The sequence below is a fragment of the Ranitomeya variabilis genome, chromosome 1 (genome assembly GCF_051348905.1).
Source record: "Ranitomeya variabilis isolate aRanVar5 chromosome 1, aRanVar5.hap1, whole genome shotgun sequence".
In the NCBI taxonomy this organism is placed as follows: Eukaryota; Metazoa; Chordata; class Amphibia; order Anura; family Dendrobatidae; genus Ranitomeya; species Ranitomeya variabilis.
Window position 1 is genome coordinate 826501229 of NC_135232.1, and position 20568 is coordinate 826521796.

Here is a 20568-nt window from a genome sequence, read left to right on the forward strand (position 1 = left end):
TGATGGCCTGTTCTGATCCAGACTCTGCATGCAGACCCCATTCCCCTCCTCAGATCCTGTCTTCTCCATCCTGTCCTGGCGATGTGTGAAAGTGAGACGTCAGGCGAAATACGGGGTGACGCTGGGAAGGAAATGTAGCCATATAGTAACGATAAAAATGAGACCCCTCTCTTCAGCTGCCTCACTAGCCCTGACTGCACCTAACTGAAGGTCATGCTGCCCCCTCTATTACCCCAGACCCGTGTGCAGGTGCTCAGCCAGAACCACCATAGAATGGGTCCGCTTTCTGAAGATAATACTGCCATAGTGTTCTCACATAATGCCACCATATAGATCACACATAATACCGCCATATACATCACACACAATACTATCAAATAGATCACACAATACTGTCATACAGTTCTCACATACCACCATATAGATCACAAATAATACCGCCATATAATTCTCACCTAGTACTTCCACATAGATCACACATAATCCCACAATATAGTTCTCATATACCACCGTCATATAGTTTTTACATCATTCCACAACACTGAGCAATCATAATATTGCCATATAGATCACATATAATACCGTCACATAGATCACACAATACTTGGCGGCATAATGTGTGATATTATATATATATTATAATATCCCGGCATAATGTGTGGTCTTTATGGGAGTATATGTGATAGATATATATATATATATATATATATATATATATCGGCATTATACATGATCCATATGGTATTGTGCTGCTCTAGGGAGGTGAGAGACGTATGGTGGAAGGAGCAGGGTGACAGGAGCACAGTATTTCAGGACAGCAGTGTACTGGTCTGTGGGTGGGAGGGTGTGCTCACACTCACACGCTCAACTGTATACTTATAGCCTTTACTGGCTATTAAAATGGGGGACACCCCCCAAAAAAAGACGTGGGGGCCCCCTATAATTAATAACCATCAAATATTATGCAGACAGCTGCGGGCTGACATTAATAACCTAGGAAGGGGCCATGGATACTGTCCCCCCCCCCAGGCTAAAAACATCAGCTCTCAGCCGCCTTTTACATGCGCCTTTTCTGGCGCTTTGCCTGGCAATTTCCACTTACCCTGTAGCGGTAGCAAGTGGGGTTCATATTTGTGGGGTTAATGTCACCTCCATATTGTCCGGTGACATCAAGCCCACGGCTTAGTAATGGAGAGGCGTCTATAAGGCACCCATCCATTACTAATCCTATAGTTGTATTGTAAATAAAGACTCGGCCAGAATAAAGTCCTTTATTAATCTTTTTTAAACCATACCGATCGCATAATCCTCGACTCCCTCATCTCCCACAACAAAAATAATAAACCACAATGGGGAAAGACACGCAGGGGCGAGAGGAGTGCATAGGAGAGGATTAGATACTGACTGCTGAGCCGTGTATCTAATCCTGGCCTGTGTGATACCAACAGCTGAGCCGTGTATCTAATCCTGTCCTGTGTGATACCGACAGCTGAGCCGTGTATCTAATCCTGTCCTGTGATCTAATCCTGTCCTGTGATACCGACTGCTGAGCCGTGTATCTAATCCTGTCCTGTGTGATACCGACTACTGAGCCGTGTATCTAATCCTGTCCTGTGTGATACCGACTACTGAGCCGTGTATCTAATCCTGTCCTGTGATACCGACTACTGAGCCGTGTATCTAATCCTGTCCTGTGATACCGACTACTGAGCCGTGTATCTAATCCTGTCCTGTGTGATACCGACTGCTGAGCCGTGTATCTAATCCTGTCCTGTGTGATACCGACTGCTGAGCCGTGTATCTAATCCTGTCATGTGTGATACCGACTGCTGAGCCGTGTATCTAATCCTGTCCTATGTGATACCGACTGCTGAGCCGTGTATCTAATCCTGTCATGTGTGATACTGACTGCTGAGGACACAGTACACGGGACAGAATTAGCTACCCAGGACAGAGGTAGCAGTGGTAGGTGTATATAGAGGCAGGTAGCAGTGGTATATAAAGGCAGATAGTGGTATACAGAGGCAGGCAGGCAGTGGTATACAGAGGCAGGCAGGCAGTGGTATACAGAGGCAGGCAGGCAGTGGTATACAGAGGCAGGCAGGCAGTGGTATACAGAGGCAGGCAGGCAGTGGTATACAGAGGCAGGCAGAGAGTGGTATACAGAGGCAGGCAGAGAGTGGTATACAGAGGCAGGCAGAGAGTGGTATACAGAGGCAGGCAGGCAGTGGTATACAGAGGCAGGCAGGCAGTGGTATACAGAGGCAGGCAGGCAGTGGTATACAGAGGCAGGCAGGCAGTGGTATACAGAGGCAGGCAGGCAGTGGTATACAGAGGCAGGCAGGCAGTGGTATACAGAGGCAGGCAGGCAGTGGTATACAGAGGCAGGCAGAGAGTGGTATACAGAGGCAGGCAGACAGTGGTAGACAGAGGCAGGCAGGCAGTGGTATACAGAGGCAGGCAGGCAGTGGTATACAGAGGCAGGCAGTGGTATACAGAGGCAGGCAGTGGTATACAGAGGCAGGCAGTGGTATACAGAGGCAGGCAGGCAGTGCTAGGTGGTATATAGGGGCTGGTAGCAGTGGTAGATGCATAAGAAAATAAAAACGCTGTACTTACCTTCTTTCCTCTACCAGGAAGTGCTGAGTCATGTTCAGGGCAGAGCAGTGGGACGATCTCCCTGCTCTGCTCTGAACAGGTCGGCAGTGATTGCAGCCTGTAATGTAATACTAAGCACAGGCTGCAATCACAGCTCCTCGCTGCAGATACTTACCCTGGACTCTCGGCAGCAGCTTCTCCCAGCAGCAGCTTCTGCCATCGCACGCACTGAGCTGTGTGTGCGATGGCAGAGGGAAATAAACAAAATGGCCGCGATCTCCTCTCACAGCTGTGACGTAGCAGCTCAGTGGGCGTGGCCAAGTCACAGCTGAGAGGCAGGAGATGCGGTCGGAGCCCGACCATTGGCTCCTATGTACATGGCTGCCGTAAGTGAGGTGTGCAAGTGTCGTGCCCAGACACTTACACCCACACTAATGAAAATGGCGGCCTCCAGTGGTGAATGTAAAAGTGAATAAATAAAAAAGTATGAAAGAGGTACATTTACTTTTGTATTAAAAATAATTGATTGTATAATCAATAATTATTAATACAAAAACTAAAATCACGGCACCCTCCCTTTAAACCCATAAAGAATCTATGGGGTATTGTGAAGAGGAAGATGAGAGACACCAGACCCAACAATGCAGATGAGCTGAAGGGCTGCAATCAAAGCAACCTGGGCTTCCATAACACCTCAGCAGTACCACAGGCTGATTGCCTCCATGCCACACGCCACATTGATGCAGTAATTGATGCAAAAGGAGCCCCGACCAAGTATTGAGTGCATTTACTGGACATATATTTCAGTAGTTCAACATTTCAGATTTTATAATCCTTTTTCATGCTGGTGTTATAAAGTATTGTAATTTACTGAGATAATGACTTTTGGGTTTTCATTGGCTGTAAGCCATAATCATCAACATTAATAGAAATAAATACTTGATATAGATCACTCTGTAATGACTCTATAGTTGTATTGAAGAACTGAAATAAATTATATTTTTGATGACATTCTAATTTAATGAGTAGCACCTGTAGATCAACCTTTGTTTAGAGCAGACAAAAACGGTAGCATTTCCCATAGCAGCCAGATAAACTTTCATATTCTCAGTGCAGGTTAGAAAATGGAAAAAAAAACAATTTGTAAAAGCTCATTAGAAAAATACCAGTAGGATTGAAAATACCCATAAATTTAGAACCACTCATACTACAATTACGTAAGAAGGAGGACATAGAGTTTGCTAAATATACAAAATTTATTATATCAAAAAGTTTACATAGTAAAAATGGATATCGTAAGTCAAGTGCATAGTTTAAAGTGAACTATACCCAGGTGTATTACATTGACCTGAGGTCCCCTCTAGAAAACCGGGAAAAATAGGCATGTGTTGCATATAAGTAATTAAACAGCGACCTGGTGTGACTATTGTTACTGGATATCGTCCCTCTGAATTCAGTTCCTTTTACACCAGCCACCCGTCGTTCTATAATAGTTATATAAAAGCCACAGCCTATTTGTATATCACAAAACAAAGGTAATAGTTACCCATTTCCAGTTCCTGTGAGGACCTCGATCACCCCAATGCGCGTTTCGCGTGCTTAAAAAAGCCTCGCTTCCTCACCTTTGTTTTGTGATATACAAATAGGCTGTGACTTTTATATAACTATTATAGAACGACGGGTGGCTGGTGTAAAAGGAACTGAATTCCGAGGGACGATATCCAGTAACAATAGTCACACCAGGTCGCTGTTTAATTACTTATATGAAACACATGCCTATTTTTCCCAGTTTTCTAGAGGGGACCTCAGGTCAATGTAATACACCTGGGTATAGTTCACTTTAAACTATGCACTTGACTTACGATATCCATTTTTACTATGTAAACTTTTTGATATAATAAATTTTGTATATTCAGCAAACTCTGTCCTCCTTCTTACAAATTTGTAAAAGCTGCATAATTATCTTCCGTTTCACACCAAGTAGGATGACAATCATTCATTTCATAAATGTGTTTTCCCTCCAATAACCTCTTATTATGTGGTAAATGTGACACTCCAGGGAGTCCAACAGCTGGGCCCCGCATCTATCACTAGAACAGGACTCAACCGTCTCCACGATGGTCAAAATATAGGAGTGCCTGAAGGAGCAGGTTTAGAGACTGATGCTTAACCACTGCAGAGTACTGATCACTTTCTCTCCTGACTTCGGGTAAGTACAGTGTGATCATAGAGCCCCTGGGGGAAGTCTGCACATGAATATCTTCACATGTACACGTCTCCTAGCATGCAAGCCAGGTTAGCTATGGACACGGATGTGGAGTATTTCATAGCAACACTGTACCTTCTAGAAGTCCCAACTGAGACTCGGATCAGATTCTGACAGTAGTGCATTCTCAGGCCTATAATAGCCCCACTAACTGAGCACAGAAGAAACAAATTACAGAACTTTTTTTTCCACAAATGTAATGTACACTAAAGGGTGTACTATCTTTCCTCTGGATGGTCCTTTTTTGTATCTACACTCTTGATGACTGTTATGGAGAAGTTGACATCTTAAAACCAATACGGTAGCTAAAAAGGTTCTGATTAAAAAAAAAAACAAAAAAAAACATGATAGGTGACAATATATTTGCAAGGACCCACACAGATCACAAGGACTGGGAACCCAAGTCCCTCATCTTTTCTCACCACATAACCTTAGTCTGAATGGAGCATTGGTCAAACACACGTGCTATCGCTCCATTCCAAGTCTAAGGGGCTGGAGGACAAAGCTACAAATATGAAGCAGATACCTTAATAGCTTTCTGTGCATTAGGAAGTCCTTCTTCTATGTCTTCTAGTAAGATTCCACCCAGTCCTCTCTGATCATGCTTGTCCAGGAGCCTCAATAGCGCCTTTTTGTCCTTTAAGTTGTACTTGGGCTTGAATGCATATTTACCATCTATATTATCAATTTTAGGATTGCTCACCAGAGCCTAAAAAAAAACAAAAAAAAAAAACATTTTGTACCATAATTGAAAATATATAATGAGAATATGTATTGAAGGTTCCCTGATTTGTCACCATCCAGATGTGAGGTGTTACACAGTAGTGGCTACATACCATTGCATCTGCGCTGTACCGACACCAGTCATAAGAACCAGCCGATAGAAACAAAAAGGTTCAGCTGAAACCCCAGTCTAAGGGAGCTGATTAAAAGTAATAAGTCAACAGATTTTTACTACCTAATCTGAGAGCAGCAGAATGTAGAGACCGATACCACCATTCCTGCGATGTGTCACTTACTTGGCTGCTTGCTGTAGTTTTGATAAAATCACAGTTTTATTAGCACTAGAGGTCCAGTTGTTTTGTGCCATGTAGCCTTCCTGCTCTGTATAGCCCTGCCCCCACCATGGATTGGTAGCTTTCTGCCTATCAGTGGTGTGGGCTGGGTTACAAAGAGCTCAACATTTAGAGAACTGGTAGTTCTACAGTAGAAAACAGTGATTTTATCAAAATGAGAGTAAGTAACGCAGTAAGTGACACATCGCTGGAATCAGGGACCCAGCCCTCATGAGGATGTAGCAGCACGGTGGCGCAGTGGTTAGCACAGCAGCCTTCCACGCTGAAGTCCTGGGTTCTAATCCCACCAAGGACAACATCTGCAAGGAGTTTGTATGTTCTCCCCGTGTTGGCGTGGGTTTCCTCCTGGTTCTCCGGTTTCCTCCCACATTCCAAAGACATACTGATAGGGAATTTAGATTGTGAGCCCCATTGGGGACAGTGTGTGCAAAACTGTAAAGAGCTGCAGAATATGTTAGCACTATATAAAAATAAAGATTATTATTATTATAATAATAAAAACATGGTGACAGACTGCCTTTCAACAGAAGAGGCTTTTATATATTCTGCTTATCTATACAGTTTACATATATTATAATCACTGTCTCCACTGGGGCTCACAAATTCCCTATCAGTCTTTGGAGTGTGGGAAGAAACCGGAAAACCCAGAGGAAACCCACGCAAACACGAGAACATAAAGAACTCCTTGCAGATGCGGTCTTTGGTGGCATTTGACCTCAGGACTCTAACACTGCAAAGAATCAATGCTAACCACTGAGCCACCATGTGATGGGACCCTTTAAATGCCAGTCATATTCTTACATAAAGAGATTAGTTATGGCTTGGAAGCTGGGAAATGCTATTCGTGGTTTATTGTATATGTAGAAGCACACAGCCGGTCAGCAGCAGCTAACAGCAGAGCAGGTTTTTCTCCACATCTCGCAGCTCTATTGATTTCTACAGATCGATAATGTGGTTCTCAGGCAAATGGACAAAAGACTACATTCTGATGTTCAGGCTGTAGGAAGAGAAGTGCCCCCATCTGCATACACATACGTCATGTGGGATGTCACAGTCAGATACAACAGGTTTTCTTACGGTTCTTTTTTAATTAAAATTGCACTACAAATATGTGAACAGGCACATTTATTTCCCCGGGCTTTACAGATACACAAAACAGCTTCCTAGAACCAGCCGGCAGTTATCTGAAAGGAGCCCCATTTATTTAGCTTGATGGAAATGTGAAGTCTGTATTTAACTTTCACTTTGTAAAGTGCAGCGATGGGCGCATGTTACATACAGAATGACCCATTTGTCCACAGACAGTGAGCCTTAGAATGAGAGCACGGCTAATAAGATCAGGTTTCTTCTACAGGCATTTGATTAAAAAAAGTTATAACCACAAGTCTTAGATTCACAATGCTGGTAACTGTGGAGGAGGGATGTAATACATGTGCCCGTGTGTTTGACACATACCAGTCTGCTCCAGAGCACAGTTATCAACTCTATGTATTGTACTTCACGGTACAACTCCCTAACAGCTTCTCAAGTGAGTGTAGTAGGGTAGGGACAGTTTGTGCCCTAGCTTTGGGTAACTGGTGTGTGGTCCTGAGTCACATGAGGCACGATAATCACAAGGCCTCATTCACACTTTAGTATTTGATTGGTATATTTCATCCAGAATTTAGGCTAAGGTCAGCAAGGGAGTAAAAAAAATAAATAAAAAAAAATACTATAGAAATTTCTGCTATAGGTTAACTGTGCCTTAGACCAAGTTCACATTTGCGTTCGGGGGCTTTGCGGAGGGCTGCGTATGCCCTCCAATAAGCCCCGCCTACTTCTGCATGCGTCCTGCGTACCTATCTTTAACATTGGGTACGCAGGACATGCGGATCTATGCAGATGCGTTGTTTTGACACGCCCGCCAACCGCGCAGGAACGCAACAAGTTGTGTTTTGTGCGGACGGCGGGCGCATCAAAACGACACATCTGCATATCCTACGTACCCAATGTTAAAGATAGGTATGCAGGACGCATGCAGAAGTATGTGGAAGTAGGCGGGGCTTAACGGAGGATGTATGCAGCCCTCCGCAAAGCCACCGAACGCAAATGTGAATCCGGCCTAAGATTTACTCTTGTGGTTGACAGAATGGACAAAAAATACAAATCATATACTGCAGTTTGAATGAGACCCAATATTAGTGTTGTATTCTTAGTAAGGTGTTTGTCAATGAATGAACAGAGGTACTAACCACGTTTTATTTTCCCTTCAGAAATAAAAGTAATAGAAGAATCCTCTGTGGGCTAACTATGTGAGGTATCTTCCGTCCACAAGTCGAGATCTGGCTGAACATCAGGATCATGATTTCAGTTCTTCAATACAAAAAAATGGAACTCATTATGTAGAGTCATTACAAACAGAGTGATCTATTTCAAGTGTTTATTTCTGTTAATATTGATGATTATGACTTACAGCCAATGAAAACCCAAAAGTCATTATGTCAGTAAATTAAAATTAACAAAAAACACCTGCAAAGGCTTCCTAAGCATTTAAAAAAGTCTGTTAGTCTGTTTCAGTAGGCTCCACAATCATGGGGAAGACTGCTGACTTGACAGATGTCCAGAAGGCAGTCATTAACACACTCCACAAGGAGGGTCAGCCACAAAAGGTCGTTGCTGAATAAGCTGGCTGTTCACAGAGTGCTGTATCCAAGCATATCAATGGAAGGTTGAGTGGAAGGAAAAAGTGTGGTAGAAAAAGGTGCACAAGCAACCGGGATAACCGCCCCCTTGAAGGGATTGTTAAGAAAAGGCCATTCAAAAATTTGGGGGAGATTCACAAGGAGTGGACTGCCGCTGGAGTCATTGCTTCAAGAACCACCACACACAGACGTATCCAGGACACAGGCTACAAGTGTCGCATTTCTCATGTCAAGCCACTCATGACCAATAGACAACGCCAGGAGTGTCTTATCTGGGCGAAGGAGAAAAAGAACTGGACTGTTGCTCAGTGGTCTAAGGTATTGTTTTCAAATGAAAGAAAATTTTGCATTTCATTTGGAAATCAAGGTCCCAGAGTCTGGAGGAAGAGTGGAGAGGCCCACAATCCAAGCTGCTTGAGGTCTAGTGTGAAGTTTCCACAATCAGTGATGGTTTGGGGAACCATGTCATCTGATGGTGCAGGTCCACTATGTTTAAGACCAAAGTCAGCACAGCCGTCTACCAGGAAATTTTAGTGCACTTCATGCTTCCCTCTGCTGAAAAGTTTTTTGGAGATGTTAATTTAATTCTCCAGCAGGACTTGGCACCTGTCCACACTGCCAAAAGTACCAATACCTGGTTTAAAAACAACAGTATCACTGTGCTTGATTGGCCAGCAAACTCGCCTGACCTTAACCCCATAGAGACTCTATGGGGTATTGTCAAGAGGAAGATGAGACACCAGACCCAACAATGCAGATGAACTGAAGGCTGCTATCAAAGCAACCTGGGCTTCCGTAACACCTCAGCAGTGCCACAGACTGATCGCCTCCATGCCATTGATGAAGTAATTGATGCCAAAGGGGCCCTGACCAAGTATTGAGTACATTTACTGAACATACATTTCAGTAAGGCAACATTTCGGATTTTATAATCGTTTTTCAAGCTGGTGATAGTATTCTAATTTACTGAGATAATGACGTTTGGGTTTTCATTGGCTATGTGCCATAATCATCAACATAAACAGAAATAAACTCTTGGAATAGATCACTCTGTTTGTAATGACTCTATATAATATATGAGGTTCACTTTTTGTATTGAAGAACTGACAAATTAACTTTTTGATGATATTCTAATTTTCTGAGAAGCACCAGTATATACCCTCCTCCAATGCCGGCGGTGTTCCAGAGGTGTCAGCACTGGCTCTACCGGTGATTGTGTGACATTATTACGTCATGCGCTCCCTGCGCTAATCGGCACTGGCTTCACTCTCTCCACCTTTGAACAAATCACATACATCTGAAGGAAGAGAGAGCTGTAAAGAAATACCATTGTAATGGAAAAACAAAAAGATCCAAGTGGGATGAAATGGTGAAAAAAATAATGCATTTCTTCCAGGTACAAATGGCCTGGTATCCAAACACCAGAAACTGGAGCAAAAACCCACAAAATATGTATATCATAAAATAATACATTTTATTTTAAATGCATCATATAAAGGTAAGTATCACAAAATGAGTAATTAGAACAGAGCAAAAGATTAGGTTAAAGGTGAACCTTAAGTAATGGCACCCCAAGGACAAAGGCATGGAAATTTTAGCTATCTCATGTAGCCCTAACAGGGGTCTGATTCAAATAAAGTGCCTAGTGCATATAATTTCATCCATAGCCTAAAATGGTCAGATAAGTCTCAAAAAGGTAAAATCCCATTGTATCAAACAGCCGTATGGCTAGCATAATCTAACCAGTGAAAGAGACATGAGACCGCCCGCAGATCTTACCCATATCTTTGTCCATAGGGATACCCACGCACCCCAACGCGCGTTTCACAACAGCTTCCTCAGGGGCAGAGTGATGGCAAATGAACTGCATAAAAGAACTACAGACATATCCTACTCTGGTCCGATTTGGAGGCCTTCCCTGTGTTGTCTGTTTACGGACCGATTTCTAGAAACAGATTGGGAAAGATCAAGCACACCAAGCTTTCTGTGCCAAGATGTCCTGCTGTACATCATCAGTAAAGAAAATAAATGATAGCAGCCAAGAGGCCACCAACATTGAAGAAACATTTAGGCTGACATGCACATGTGAATAAAGCCTAATTCTGTTCTTTTAATTAGCACACATTTCACTAAGGATAATACACAAAGCAGATAGCCTGAATTCACTCTTCTTCCCCTCCTATAGCCTTTAGCATTAGCTTTATCCCGCCACAAACCCAGGGAAGACCGATGTTTTCTGTTGTGCTACTTGCAAGTCCTCAGTTAGGCCATGAATGGCATCAGTAATGCAGGTGCCCAAATGTCCCCGTAATATGCCCATATAAACCGGCCTCACTTTGGGTCCCAATGAAAAAAAAAAGCTAAATAAAGTCAATAAATAAATAGAAAAAAAAAACAAAAACTACTGTATGTACTCGAGTATTAGACGACTCGAAAACAAGTTGAGGCACCTAGTTCTACCACAAAAAAACTGGGAAAACGTTTTGACGCGAGTATAAACCTGGTATGCATGGCCCCCTCATCCCTATCCTGGTAAACATTGTCCCCTCATCCCTATCCTGGTATGCATGGCCTCCTCATCCCTATCCTGGTATACATTGTCCCCTCATCCCTATCCTGGTATGCACGGCCTCCTCATCCCTGTCCTGGTATACATTGTCCCCTCATCCCTATCCTGGTATGCATGGTCCCCTCATCCCTATCCTGGTATGCTTGGCCTCCTCATCCCTATCCTGGTATGCATGGCCCCCTCATTCCTATCCTGGTATGCACGGCCTCCTCATCCCTGTCCTGGTATACATTGTCCCCTCATCCCTATCCTGGTATGCATGGTCCCCTCATCCCTATCCTGGTATGCTTGGCCTCCTCATCCCTATCCTGGTATGCATGGCCCCCTCATCCCTATCCTGGTATGCTTGGCCTCCTCATCCCTATCCTGGTATGCATGGCCCCCTCATTCCTATCCTGGTATGCACGGCCTCCTCATCCCTGTCCTGGTATACATTGTCCCCTCATCCCTATCCTGGTATGCATGGTCCCCTCATCCCTATCCTGGTATGCATGGCCCCCTCATCCCTATCCTGGTATGCATGGCCCCCTCATTCCTATCCTGGTATGCACGGCCTCCTCATCCCTATCCTGGTATACATTGTCCCCTCATCCCTATCCTGGTATGCACGGCTCCTTATCCCTAACCTGGTATGCATGGCTCCTTATCCCTAACCTGGTATGCACGCCCCACCCCCATTAGATAAACATAAAAAAAAATAAACCATCCTACTTAACTTCCTGCGCTCCATCGCAGTATCCTGTTCTGGTCCCAGCAGCTGATTTATGCTTGTAAGCAGCACATGGCAGTGACGTCATGTGCTGCTTACAAGCAAAGCACAGCTACTGGAATACTTACTGCTCTCCTCGCCGGGACTATGTGCGTGGAGAGCAGTGAATATTCATTGCTCTTCGATAGCGGGCACTCGGGCGGTCACGTATAGATGCTACTTAAGTGAATATTCACTGTTCTCCATGCTCATGGGCATGGAAGGTAGTGAATATTCATCCCTTTAAGTAGTGGGCACACGTGATCGCCTGGCCGCTGCAGGAAGCCGGCAGCTGCGACTTCTGTGCCCACTATTAATGAGAAATGAATATTCATTGCCAGCGCAGTGAATGTTCATTTCTCTTTAGCAGCGGGCACAGGCTTTAGCCGCAGCAGCCGGCTCCTGCCTTCTGTGACCCGCTGCACCGCCGCACCCCCTCGATCTTGTGGGACTCTCACTTGAGTATAAGGCGAGGGGGGCGTATTTAGCACAAAAAAAATGTGCTGAAAAACTCCACTTTAATGCAAGTATATACGGTGTTTAGAAAAATATTGAAGGGAATTTATATATGCTAATGGACCTACAACCATCATTCCGTCACATTTGTTCTGCACCTATATGTAGATAATTCATACAAACAGGTATACAAAAAGAGCTTAATCAATTCTTGATGCCTTGAACCTTGTTGTCCAGAGCAAAATGTTTAATTTTAGAAATGCCAAATATGTCTACACTTTATTGCATACACTGTCACTAAAGTGAAGAGAACAAAGTTTCCATTTAAAGGGGTTTTCCCACAAACAATGTTCATTTGAATCAAGAGATCTAGGAATAAGAATAAGTTCCACAAGTGGATGTGTCTAAAAAAAAAAAAAAAGTTCCTGTGCTGAGATAATCTTATGTGTAAAGGTCGTGTATGACAGTACCGGGATATGGTCTGATCATATCACATCTCGTGGGCAGGGGAGGACACAAAGGGGCGAAGAGACTTCCAATGCGTCTGCTGTCTCACACACTGATTGGTGGAAGGAGCCAGAGGCTCTGTCCTCCACCAATGTATTCATCGCTGCATCTTGAGGACAGGCGGTGGAATACGAAGGCATTGTGCGGCCGGTGGGCTACTGTTGTCATCCATTCAGCTGTCTCAATCATGCTTCGTAAGATTTCTTACCATAGAGCAGAACTGGACAAAAGCCAGTAGCTTTTCTTTACCTCTGATATGAGCCATTGCTTTTGCTTCATCCCAATGTCAAGGTGCTGCGTTTCATCCAGGATTTCCTCCAAAGTCAGTGGATGTGTGTCACCACGCTGATGTCTCGTCTGCACAGAGTAAATGGACATTCATACGTAAAAAGGAAGCAACCATCACAATTAGCAATATGATGAGGACAGTGAGACACCAAAACTGGACACAGCAGCACACATCTTTATTTCACAATCTTAAAAGTAATGCCATTGCTAGTCAGTTCCTACATGGATGAGGGAAGCTTTTATGGTCAGGAAACCTACTGTCAGAAGAAGACAACATGACTGCAGCTGGAGGCACCAAATGTGTTCTTAAAAAGAGACCAATAACGCTGAAGAGTAAAGTGAATCATTACATGTACCACATTTACTAGAAAAACAAAACTTTTTGACCAATCCTTAAAAACAAATTCTGGTGTGGCTAGTGACCGCTCCATTTCTCCATACTCCAGTGGAGACCAATGTAGTCACCCAGCATTAGAGTTAATACCTAATGGCAGTGTAAAGAGTACATGGTAAGAACACAATCTGTTTGCTTCCTTAAATCGCTCAGAAATAAACGCTTAGAGATAGTGTATACTAATAATATGCATCATATAAACTAGTACAAGTACCTTCATATAGTTGACAATTTTGGCAAGAACGCCAAACTTATAGTTTGAAGACCCGGAAAGGCTCTTGAGGTTAAATGATCCATTACTTCCATCTGTCAAAAGAAGCCTTAAGATTAGTCACCTGAAATACAATCTGGGAGAAGCATCCTCCAGAAGATGAACTATAACCTGTAATTGTTTATAGATATGCAGCTTATAAGTGCTTCATTTTACAGAAATGTTCCTTCATCAAACCTTATACTGTATTATTGAGGCATTCTTGGGAATCATACAAACAGTTACAAAGTTGTCTTGTCTCCATACTCGTGGTCCCTACTTGGACAGTTCCGGTCAGGAGAATTGTGCCCAGTCCGTACACAAGGGTCTGTGAATACATGGATGTTTGAAAACCAGCCTTACTCAGCTAAGAACGGAATAGACATTGAGGTCCACATAGAAGGTGTTGTACAGCATTCACAGCAAAATAAGTATTTACAGAGGACCTTTGCTTCTATTTACGCTTTCCCAAGCAGGCGATTTTCCATTTTTTGCCCTTTCATTTATTCCCCTCCCAATCTTCCCAGAGCCAGAACTTTTTTATTACACCACTGACATAGCCATATGAGGGCAGGTTGAGGATCACGTCCCGTTGGCTAACAAGACTGGATTTATATACAGGAAAGTGGGGGCAAGAGCTCAGAATAGAGAAACTAATGAACAAAAAGCAAACCAAAGCCAGATTCAGGAGAACCACAGCAATTACACCAAGGGGAAAAGTTACTTATGTCAAGTGATAGGTCCTCTGTGTGAACGATGGACAACACAGGTGCTGCTTCTGGTGATAAAAATGTAAGATGATGCGACCTCCATATATGCATGGATTTAGGGAGAATACATATTATACATTTTTTTATAGCACCATTTATTCCATGGCGCTTTACATGTGAAAAGGGGTAAATATAGACCAGCACAATAAATATGAGCAATACAAGGCACACAGAAGGAGAGAGGACCCTGACCCATGAGGGCTCACAGTCTACAGGGGATGGGTGATGATACACTAGGAGAGGGTAGAGCTGGTTGTGTGGTGGTTCAGTAGGTTGAGGATCACTGCAGGCTTTTCGGAAGAGATGGGTCTTCAGGTTCTTTTTGAAGGTCTCCATGGTAGGTGAGAGTCTGATGTGTTGAGGTAGAGAGTTCCAGAGTATGGGGGAAGCACGGGAGAAGTTTTGGATGTGGGTGTTGGAACAAGAGATAAGAGGGGAGTAGAGAAGAAGATCTTGTGAGGAACGAAGGTTACGTGTAGGTAAGTACCGGGAGACCATGTCACAGATGTATAGAGGAGACAGGGTGTGGATGGCTTTGTATGTCATAGTACGGATTTTGAACTGGAGTCTCTGGACGATAGGAAGCCAGTGAAGGGTTTGGCATAGGGGAGAGGCTGGGGAATAGCGGGGAGACAGGTAGATTAGTCGTGCAGCAGAGTGTAGGATGGATTGGAGTGGTGCCAGAGGGGAGGCCAGAGAGTAAGAGGCCAGAGAGTAAGAGGTTGCAGTAGTCAAGGCGGGAGATAAGGGCATGCACTAGTGGTTTTGTGGTTTCACGGTCAAGGAATGGGCAGATACGAGAAATATTTTTGAGTTTGAGACGGCAGGAGGAGGCAAGGGCTTGGATATGTGGCTTGAAAGAGGGCAGAATCGAGGATCACCCCGAGGCACCGTGCATGTGGAACTGGGGAAAGTGAGCAGCCATTGACATTGATGGATAGGTCTGGTGGAGGGGTACAGTGAGATGGGGGAAAGATGATGAATTTTGTTTTGTCCATGTTCAGTTTTAGAAAGCGAGCAGAAAAGAAGGCTGAGATAGCAGACAGACATTGTGGGATTTTGGTAAGTAAGGAGGCGAGGTCAGGTCCGGATAGGTAGATCTGCGTGTCATCGGCGTAGGGATGATACTGCAAACCGTGGGATTTTATGAGCTGTCCCAGGCCGAAGGTGTAGATGGAGAAAAGTAGGGGTTCTAGAACTGAGCCTTGAGGAACACTGACAGACAAGGGGCGACAAGAGGAGGTGGTGTGGGAGAGGGAGACACTGAATGTTCGGTCTGTTAGATATGACGAGATCCAGGATAGGGCCAAGTCTGTGATGCCAAGACATGAGAGAATCTGTAGTAGGAGGGAGTGGTCCACAATGTCAAAGGCAGAAGACAGGTTCAGGAGAAGGAGGACAGAGTAGCGTCACTTGCTCTTGGCGGATAGTAGGTCATTGGTCACTTTAGTTAGGGCAGTTTCAGTTGAGTGATAGGGTCAAAAGCCAGATTGTAACCGGTCAAAGAGGGAGCAGGAGGAGGGGTGGGAGGACAGTTCAAGATGGACATGCTGTTCCAGTAGTTTTGAGGCATAAGGGAAAAGAGATATCGGCCAATAGCTAGACACAGAGGATGGGTCGAGGGAGGGCTGTGATCGAGGCATGCTTGAAGGATGAGGGGAAGACACCAGTTGTGAGTGAGAGGTTGAAGAGGTGTGTTAGGATTGGGATTAAGACTGTGGCAAGGTTAGGGATGAGGTGGGATGGGAGCGGGTCAAGCGTGCAAGTGATGAGATGTGATCTTGACAGGAGGGTGGAGAGCGGATCTTCTGTCATGGTGGAGAAGCTGGTTTTGGAGCAACAGGGTTGAGCGGCTAAGAAAGATCCCAAAAATGAGTGTACAAATATGTAATGACAGCCATAATAAATCTCTTAACTCTTTAAAGATCCCATCTAATACACAAATCCCCCCTTTCATTCTGAACAGGCATTAAAATGCTGCAGATGGGGGTCTGGCTCGGAGCCTGTCAATAAGGTTTTAGAGGGAGTCTGCTGGCAAGAGGGAAGATAAAACAAAATCCAGGAAGGCAAGCAGGCGTCCCTGTGCTTTGGGTGGAGGGCTGGGATGCTAATGAAGCAGTGTACAGTCTGCTGCCTGCATTCTGCTCTGTCCAATGGCAGCCAAGCTCTGTGTCATTTCCACTGTGCTGAGCAATCTAGACCGAGCAGCGCAGCAGAGCCCGGCAGCCTCTCATACAGGAAGGTAGGTGCACAGGAAGAAAAACACATCTTCACCATGTATTGTAATAGAACAGAATGGGGATGACAGGACCTGGCTGCAGAGCAGATGTGCTGTGCTCACATGGGGACATGCTGGCGGATTGTGGACCAGTCTACCTGAACATGGCTCGCAGCCCGCTCTATCAGCCAGTCCCCAGCTACCCATATGCAGGCTCTGGGAGCGATCATACAACATGGATGGCTCAGCAGCACACATCCGTTATCACAGCTTCTTATTTTATAGACTTCATTTGTGGCATGAATTCAAGATGATTTCTTCCACAGTCCATCAGAGTCAGCAAGCACATATCTATCAGAGAAAGATGCATTGTGACCAGGCTCGAAGCATGACATATACTAGGCAAAGCAGAACAGTATATGCTTCCTCTATGACCTCTGACCTTTTTTTTTTTTAGCACGGTGGGTGATGTTTCACTAAAAAACTGAATGACAGCGCCACTCCCTAACTGTCCACAATGGCAGTGGTGACAGCTTCAAAACAGAAAGCACAGAGTGCAATGGATTAGAATCATGAAATTGCATCACAACATTACGGCCTTAGAGAAGCCCTGGTATCAGATCAAACGTGTACATTGCTTTTCTCTTATTTTCTTCTTGCTGCTGCCCTAAGTTATTCAGTTTTTGATTTTACTTTACTAAAACCTGTAATATGGTTCCAAAAAGACACAGGCCTTTTTATTTAGTGGCAATTTGCATGGTCTTTATAAGAGGACATGGCTTACAGGGTAATTATGCAGAGCAACCTGCACACATGCCCCCAGAGGATTCTAGGAGTCCCGCTCCCCCCCCAGAGGCTTCTAGGAGTCCCACTCCCCCCCAGAAGATTCTAGGAGTCCCGCTCCCCCCCAAAAGATTCTAGGAGTCCCGCTCTCCCCCCCAGAGGATTCTGGGAGTCCCGCTCCCCCCCCCCAGAGGATTCTAGGAGTCCCGCTCCCCCCCCCAGAAGATTCTAGGAGTCCCGCTCCCCCCCCAGAAGATTCTAGGAGTCCCGCTCCCCCCCAGAAGATTCTAGGAGTCCCGCTCCCCCCCAGAGGATTCTGGGAGTCCCGCTCCCCCCCCCCAGAGGATTCTAGGAGTCCCGCTCCCCCCCCCAGAGGATTCTAGGAGTCCCGCTCCCCCCCAGAAGATTCTAGGAGTCCTGCTCCCCCCCCAGAAGATTCTAGGAGTCCCGCTCCCCCCCAGAAGATTCTAGGAGTCCCGCTCCCCCCCAGAAGATTCTGGGAGTCCTGCTGTCCTCTCCCCAGAGGATTCTAGGAGTCCTGCTGTCCTCTCCCCAGAGGATTCTAGGAGTCCTGCTGTCCTCTCCCCAGAGGATTCTAGGAGTCCTGCTGTCCTCTCCCCAGAGGATTCTAGGAGTCCTGCTGTCCTCTCCCCAGAGGATTCTAGGAGTCCTGCTGTCCTCTCCCCAGAGGATTCTAGGAGTCCTGCTGTCCTCTCCCCAGAGGATTCTAGGAGTCCTGCTGTCCTCTCCCCAGAGGATTCTAGGAGTCCTGCTGTCCTCTCCCCAGAGGATTCTAGGAGTCCTGCTGTCCTCTCCCCAGAGGATTCTAGGAGTCCTGCTGTCCTCTCCCCAGAGGATTCTAGGAGTCCTGCTCTCCCCAGAGGATTCTAGGAGTCCTGCTCTCCCCAGAGGATTCTAGGAGTCCTGCTCTCCCCAGAGGATTCTAGGAGTCCTGCTCTCCCCAGAGGATTCTAGGAGTCCTGCTCTCCCCAGAGGATTCTAGGAGTCCTGCTCTCCCCAGAGGATTCTAGGAGTCCTGCTCTCCCCAGAGGATTCTAGGAGTCCTGCTCTCCCCAGAGGATTCTAGGAGTCCTGCTCTCCCCAGAGGATTCTAGGAGTCCTGCTCTCCCCAGAGGATTCTAGGAGTCCTGCTCTCCCCAGAGGATTCTAGGAGTCCTGCTCTCCCCAGAGGATTCTAGGAGTCCTGCTCTCCCCAGAGGATTCTAGGAGTCCTGCTCTCCCCAGAGGATTCTAGGAGTCCTGCTCTCCCCAGAGGATTCTAGGAGTCCTGCTCTCCCCAGAGGATTCTAGGAGTCCTGCTCTCCCCAGAGGATTCTAGGAGTCCTGCTCTCCCCAGAGGATTCTAGGAGTCCTGCTCTCCCCAGAGGATTCTAGGAGTCCTGCTCTCCCCAGAGGATTCTAGGAGTCCTGCTCTCCCCAGAGGATTCTAGGAGTCCTGCTCTCCCCAGAGGATTCTAGGAGTCCTGCTCTCCTCAGAGGATTCTAGGAGTCCTGCTCTCCCCAGAGGATTCTAGGAGTCCTGCTGTCCCCCCCCCCCAGAGGATTCTAGGAGTCCTGCTGTCCCCCCCCAGAGGATTCTAGGAGTCCTGCTGTCCCCCCCCCCAGAGGATTCTAGGAGTCCTGCTGTCCCCCCCCCAGAGGATTCTAGGAGTCCTGCTCTCCCCCCCAGAGGATTCTAGGAGTCCTGCTCTCCCCCCCCCAGAGGATCCTGGGAGTCCTGCTCTCCCCCCCCAGAAGATCCTGGGAGTCCCGCTCCCCCCCCAGAGGATCCTGGGAGTCCTGCTCCTCCCAGAGGATCCTGGGAGTCCTGCTCCTCCCAGAGGATCCTGGGAGTCCTGCTCCTCCCAGAGGATCCTGGGAGTCCTGCTCCTCCCAGAGGATCCTGGGAGTCCTGCTCCCCTCAGAGGATCCTGGGAGTCCTGCTCTCCCCCTAGAGGATCCTGGGAGTTCCGCTTCCCCCCTAGAGGATCCTGGGAGTTCCGCTTCCCCCTAGAGGATCCTGGGAGTTCCGCTTCCCCCCTAGAGGATCCTGGGAGTTCCGCTTCCCCCCTAGAGGATCCTGGGAGTTCCGCTTCCCCCCTAGAGGATCCTGGGAGTTCCGCTTCCCCCCTAGAGGATCCTGGGAGTTCCGCTTCCCCCCTAGAGGATCCTAGGAGTCCCGTTCCAGGAACTTTTTTTGTTCAGAATAGTCCCTATTTTTTCCTGACAGAAAAATCTTTTTTTTACTAAACAGTTTGATTAAATTGCCCTTTTTTCCAAAATTGTTTTATGGTTTCACATATCTTGCATTAGTTACCTAACACTTTGTATTGTACATGCTTCTGTAGTGGAAGAACTTTGGCATCCTGAAAAACATAGCAAAACCTGTTTCTTGCAATGAGCTTCTTTCGTGCCAAGAGATCAGGTTTTGCCTGCAGAAAAAAAACACACAGCAAAAACGCAACGTGTGAACATACGGTAATCTAAGAGAAATAAACTAGCCATGTTCGCCCTGGTGACAAGTCCTCTTTAAGTAAAAATAAAAATACAGTAATATTACCAGTACATTATATACTATCTAGTAGCTTCATGGCTTAAAGAGGAATTGAAATCCCAATCATTTCACAGATCACGTAGAAAATATAAAACCGCCATGTAGTTGTATTATACTTGGGGTAGACTTATGTTACTATTGAATAAATATGATCATTTTGTCCCAGCAAATCTGCAGCTGCTTGCTGTGGTCTTGGCAAAGTCACTGTTTTATCAGCAGGAGAATATCAGAAGAGGAATGGCAAACCTGCTGCTAGCATAGTCCAACCACACCCACACCAATGATTGGTAGCTTTCTGCCTATGCACAGTGTACACAGGAAGCTGCCAAACAGTGGTGTGGGCAGGGTTATACAGAGCTCACCATTCTAAGAACTGTTATATATGCAACAAAAAAAAAAAAAGTATTTTT

At 45.7% G+C, this 20568-nt stretch overlaps 2 protein-coding genes across 4 annotated transcripts in view; one reads left to right on the forward strand and one right to left on the reverse strand.

Moving 5' to 3' along the window:
• Positions 1 to 20568, forward strand: part of SMIM18 (small integral membrane protein 18) — a 51711-nt gene that overhangs the window by 23241 nt on the left and 7902 nt on the right. The window contains exon 1 of one of the 2 annotated variants that reach the window (XM_077275312.1): positions 16690 to 16845. The exons of the other annotated variant lie outside the window; for it this stretch is intronic. The gene's annotated coding sequence lies outside the window, so the exon portion shown is untranslated. Of the gene's footprint in view, positions 1 to 16689; positions 16846 to 20568 lie in introns of those variants that run through there. 2 annotated transcript variants of the gene reach the window in all.
• The window catches only part of GTF2E2 (general transcription factor IIE subunit 2), an 84423-nt gene that overhangs the window by 23192 nt on the left and 40663 nt on the right, over positions 1 to 20568 (reverse strand). For both annotated transcript variants that reach the window (XM_077275299.1, XM_077275290.1), the window contains exons 3-5: positions 13798 to 13889; positions 13151 to 13258; positions 5391 to 5573 (exon numbers count right to left, since the gene is read on the reverse strand). In XM_077275299.1, the coding sequence (XP_077131414.1) occupies positions 5391 to 5573; positions 13151 to 13258; positions 13798 to 13889 (383 nt within the window). The remainder of the gene's footprint in view (positions 1 to 5390; positions 5574 to 13150; positions 13259 to 13797; positions 13890 to 20568) is intronic.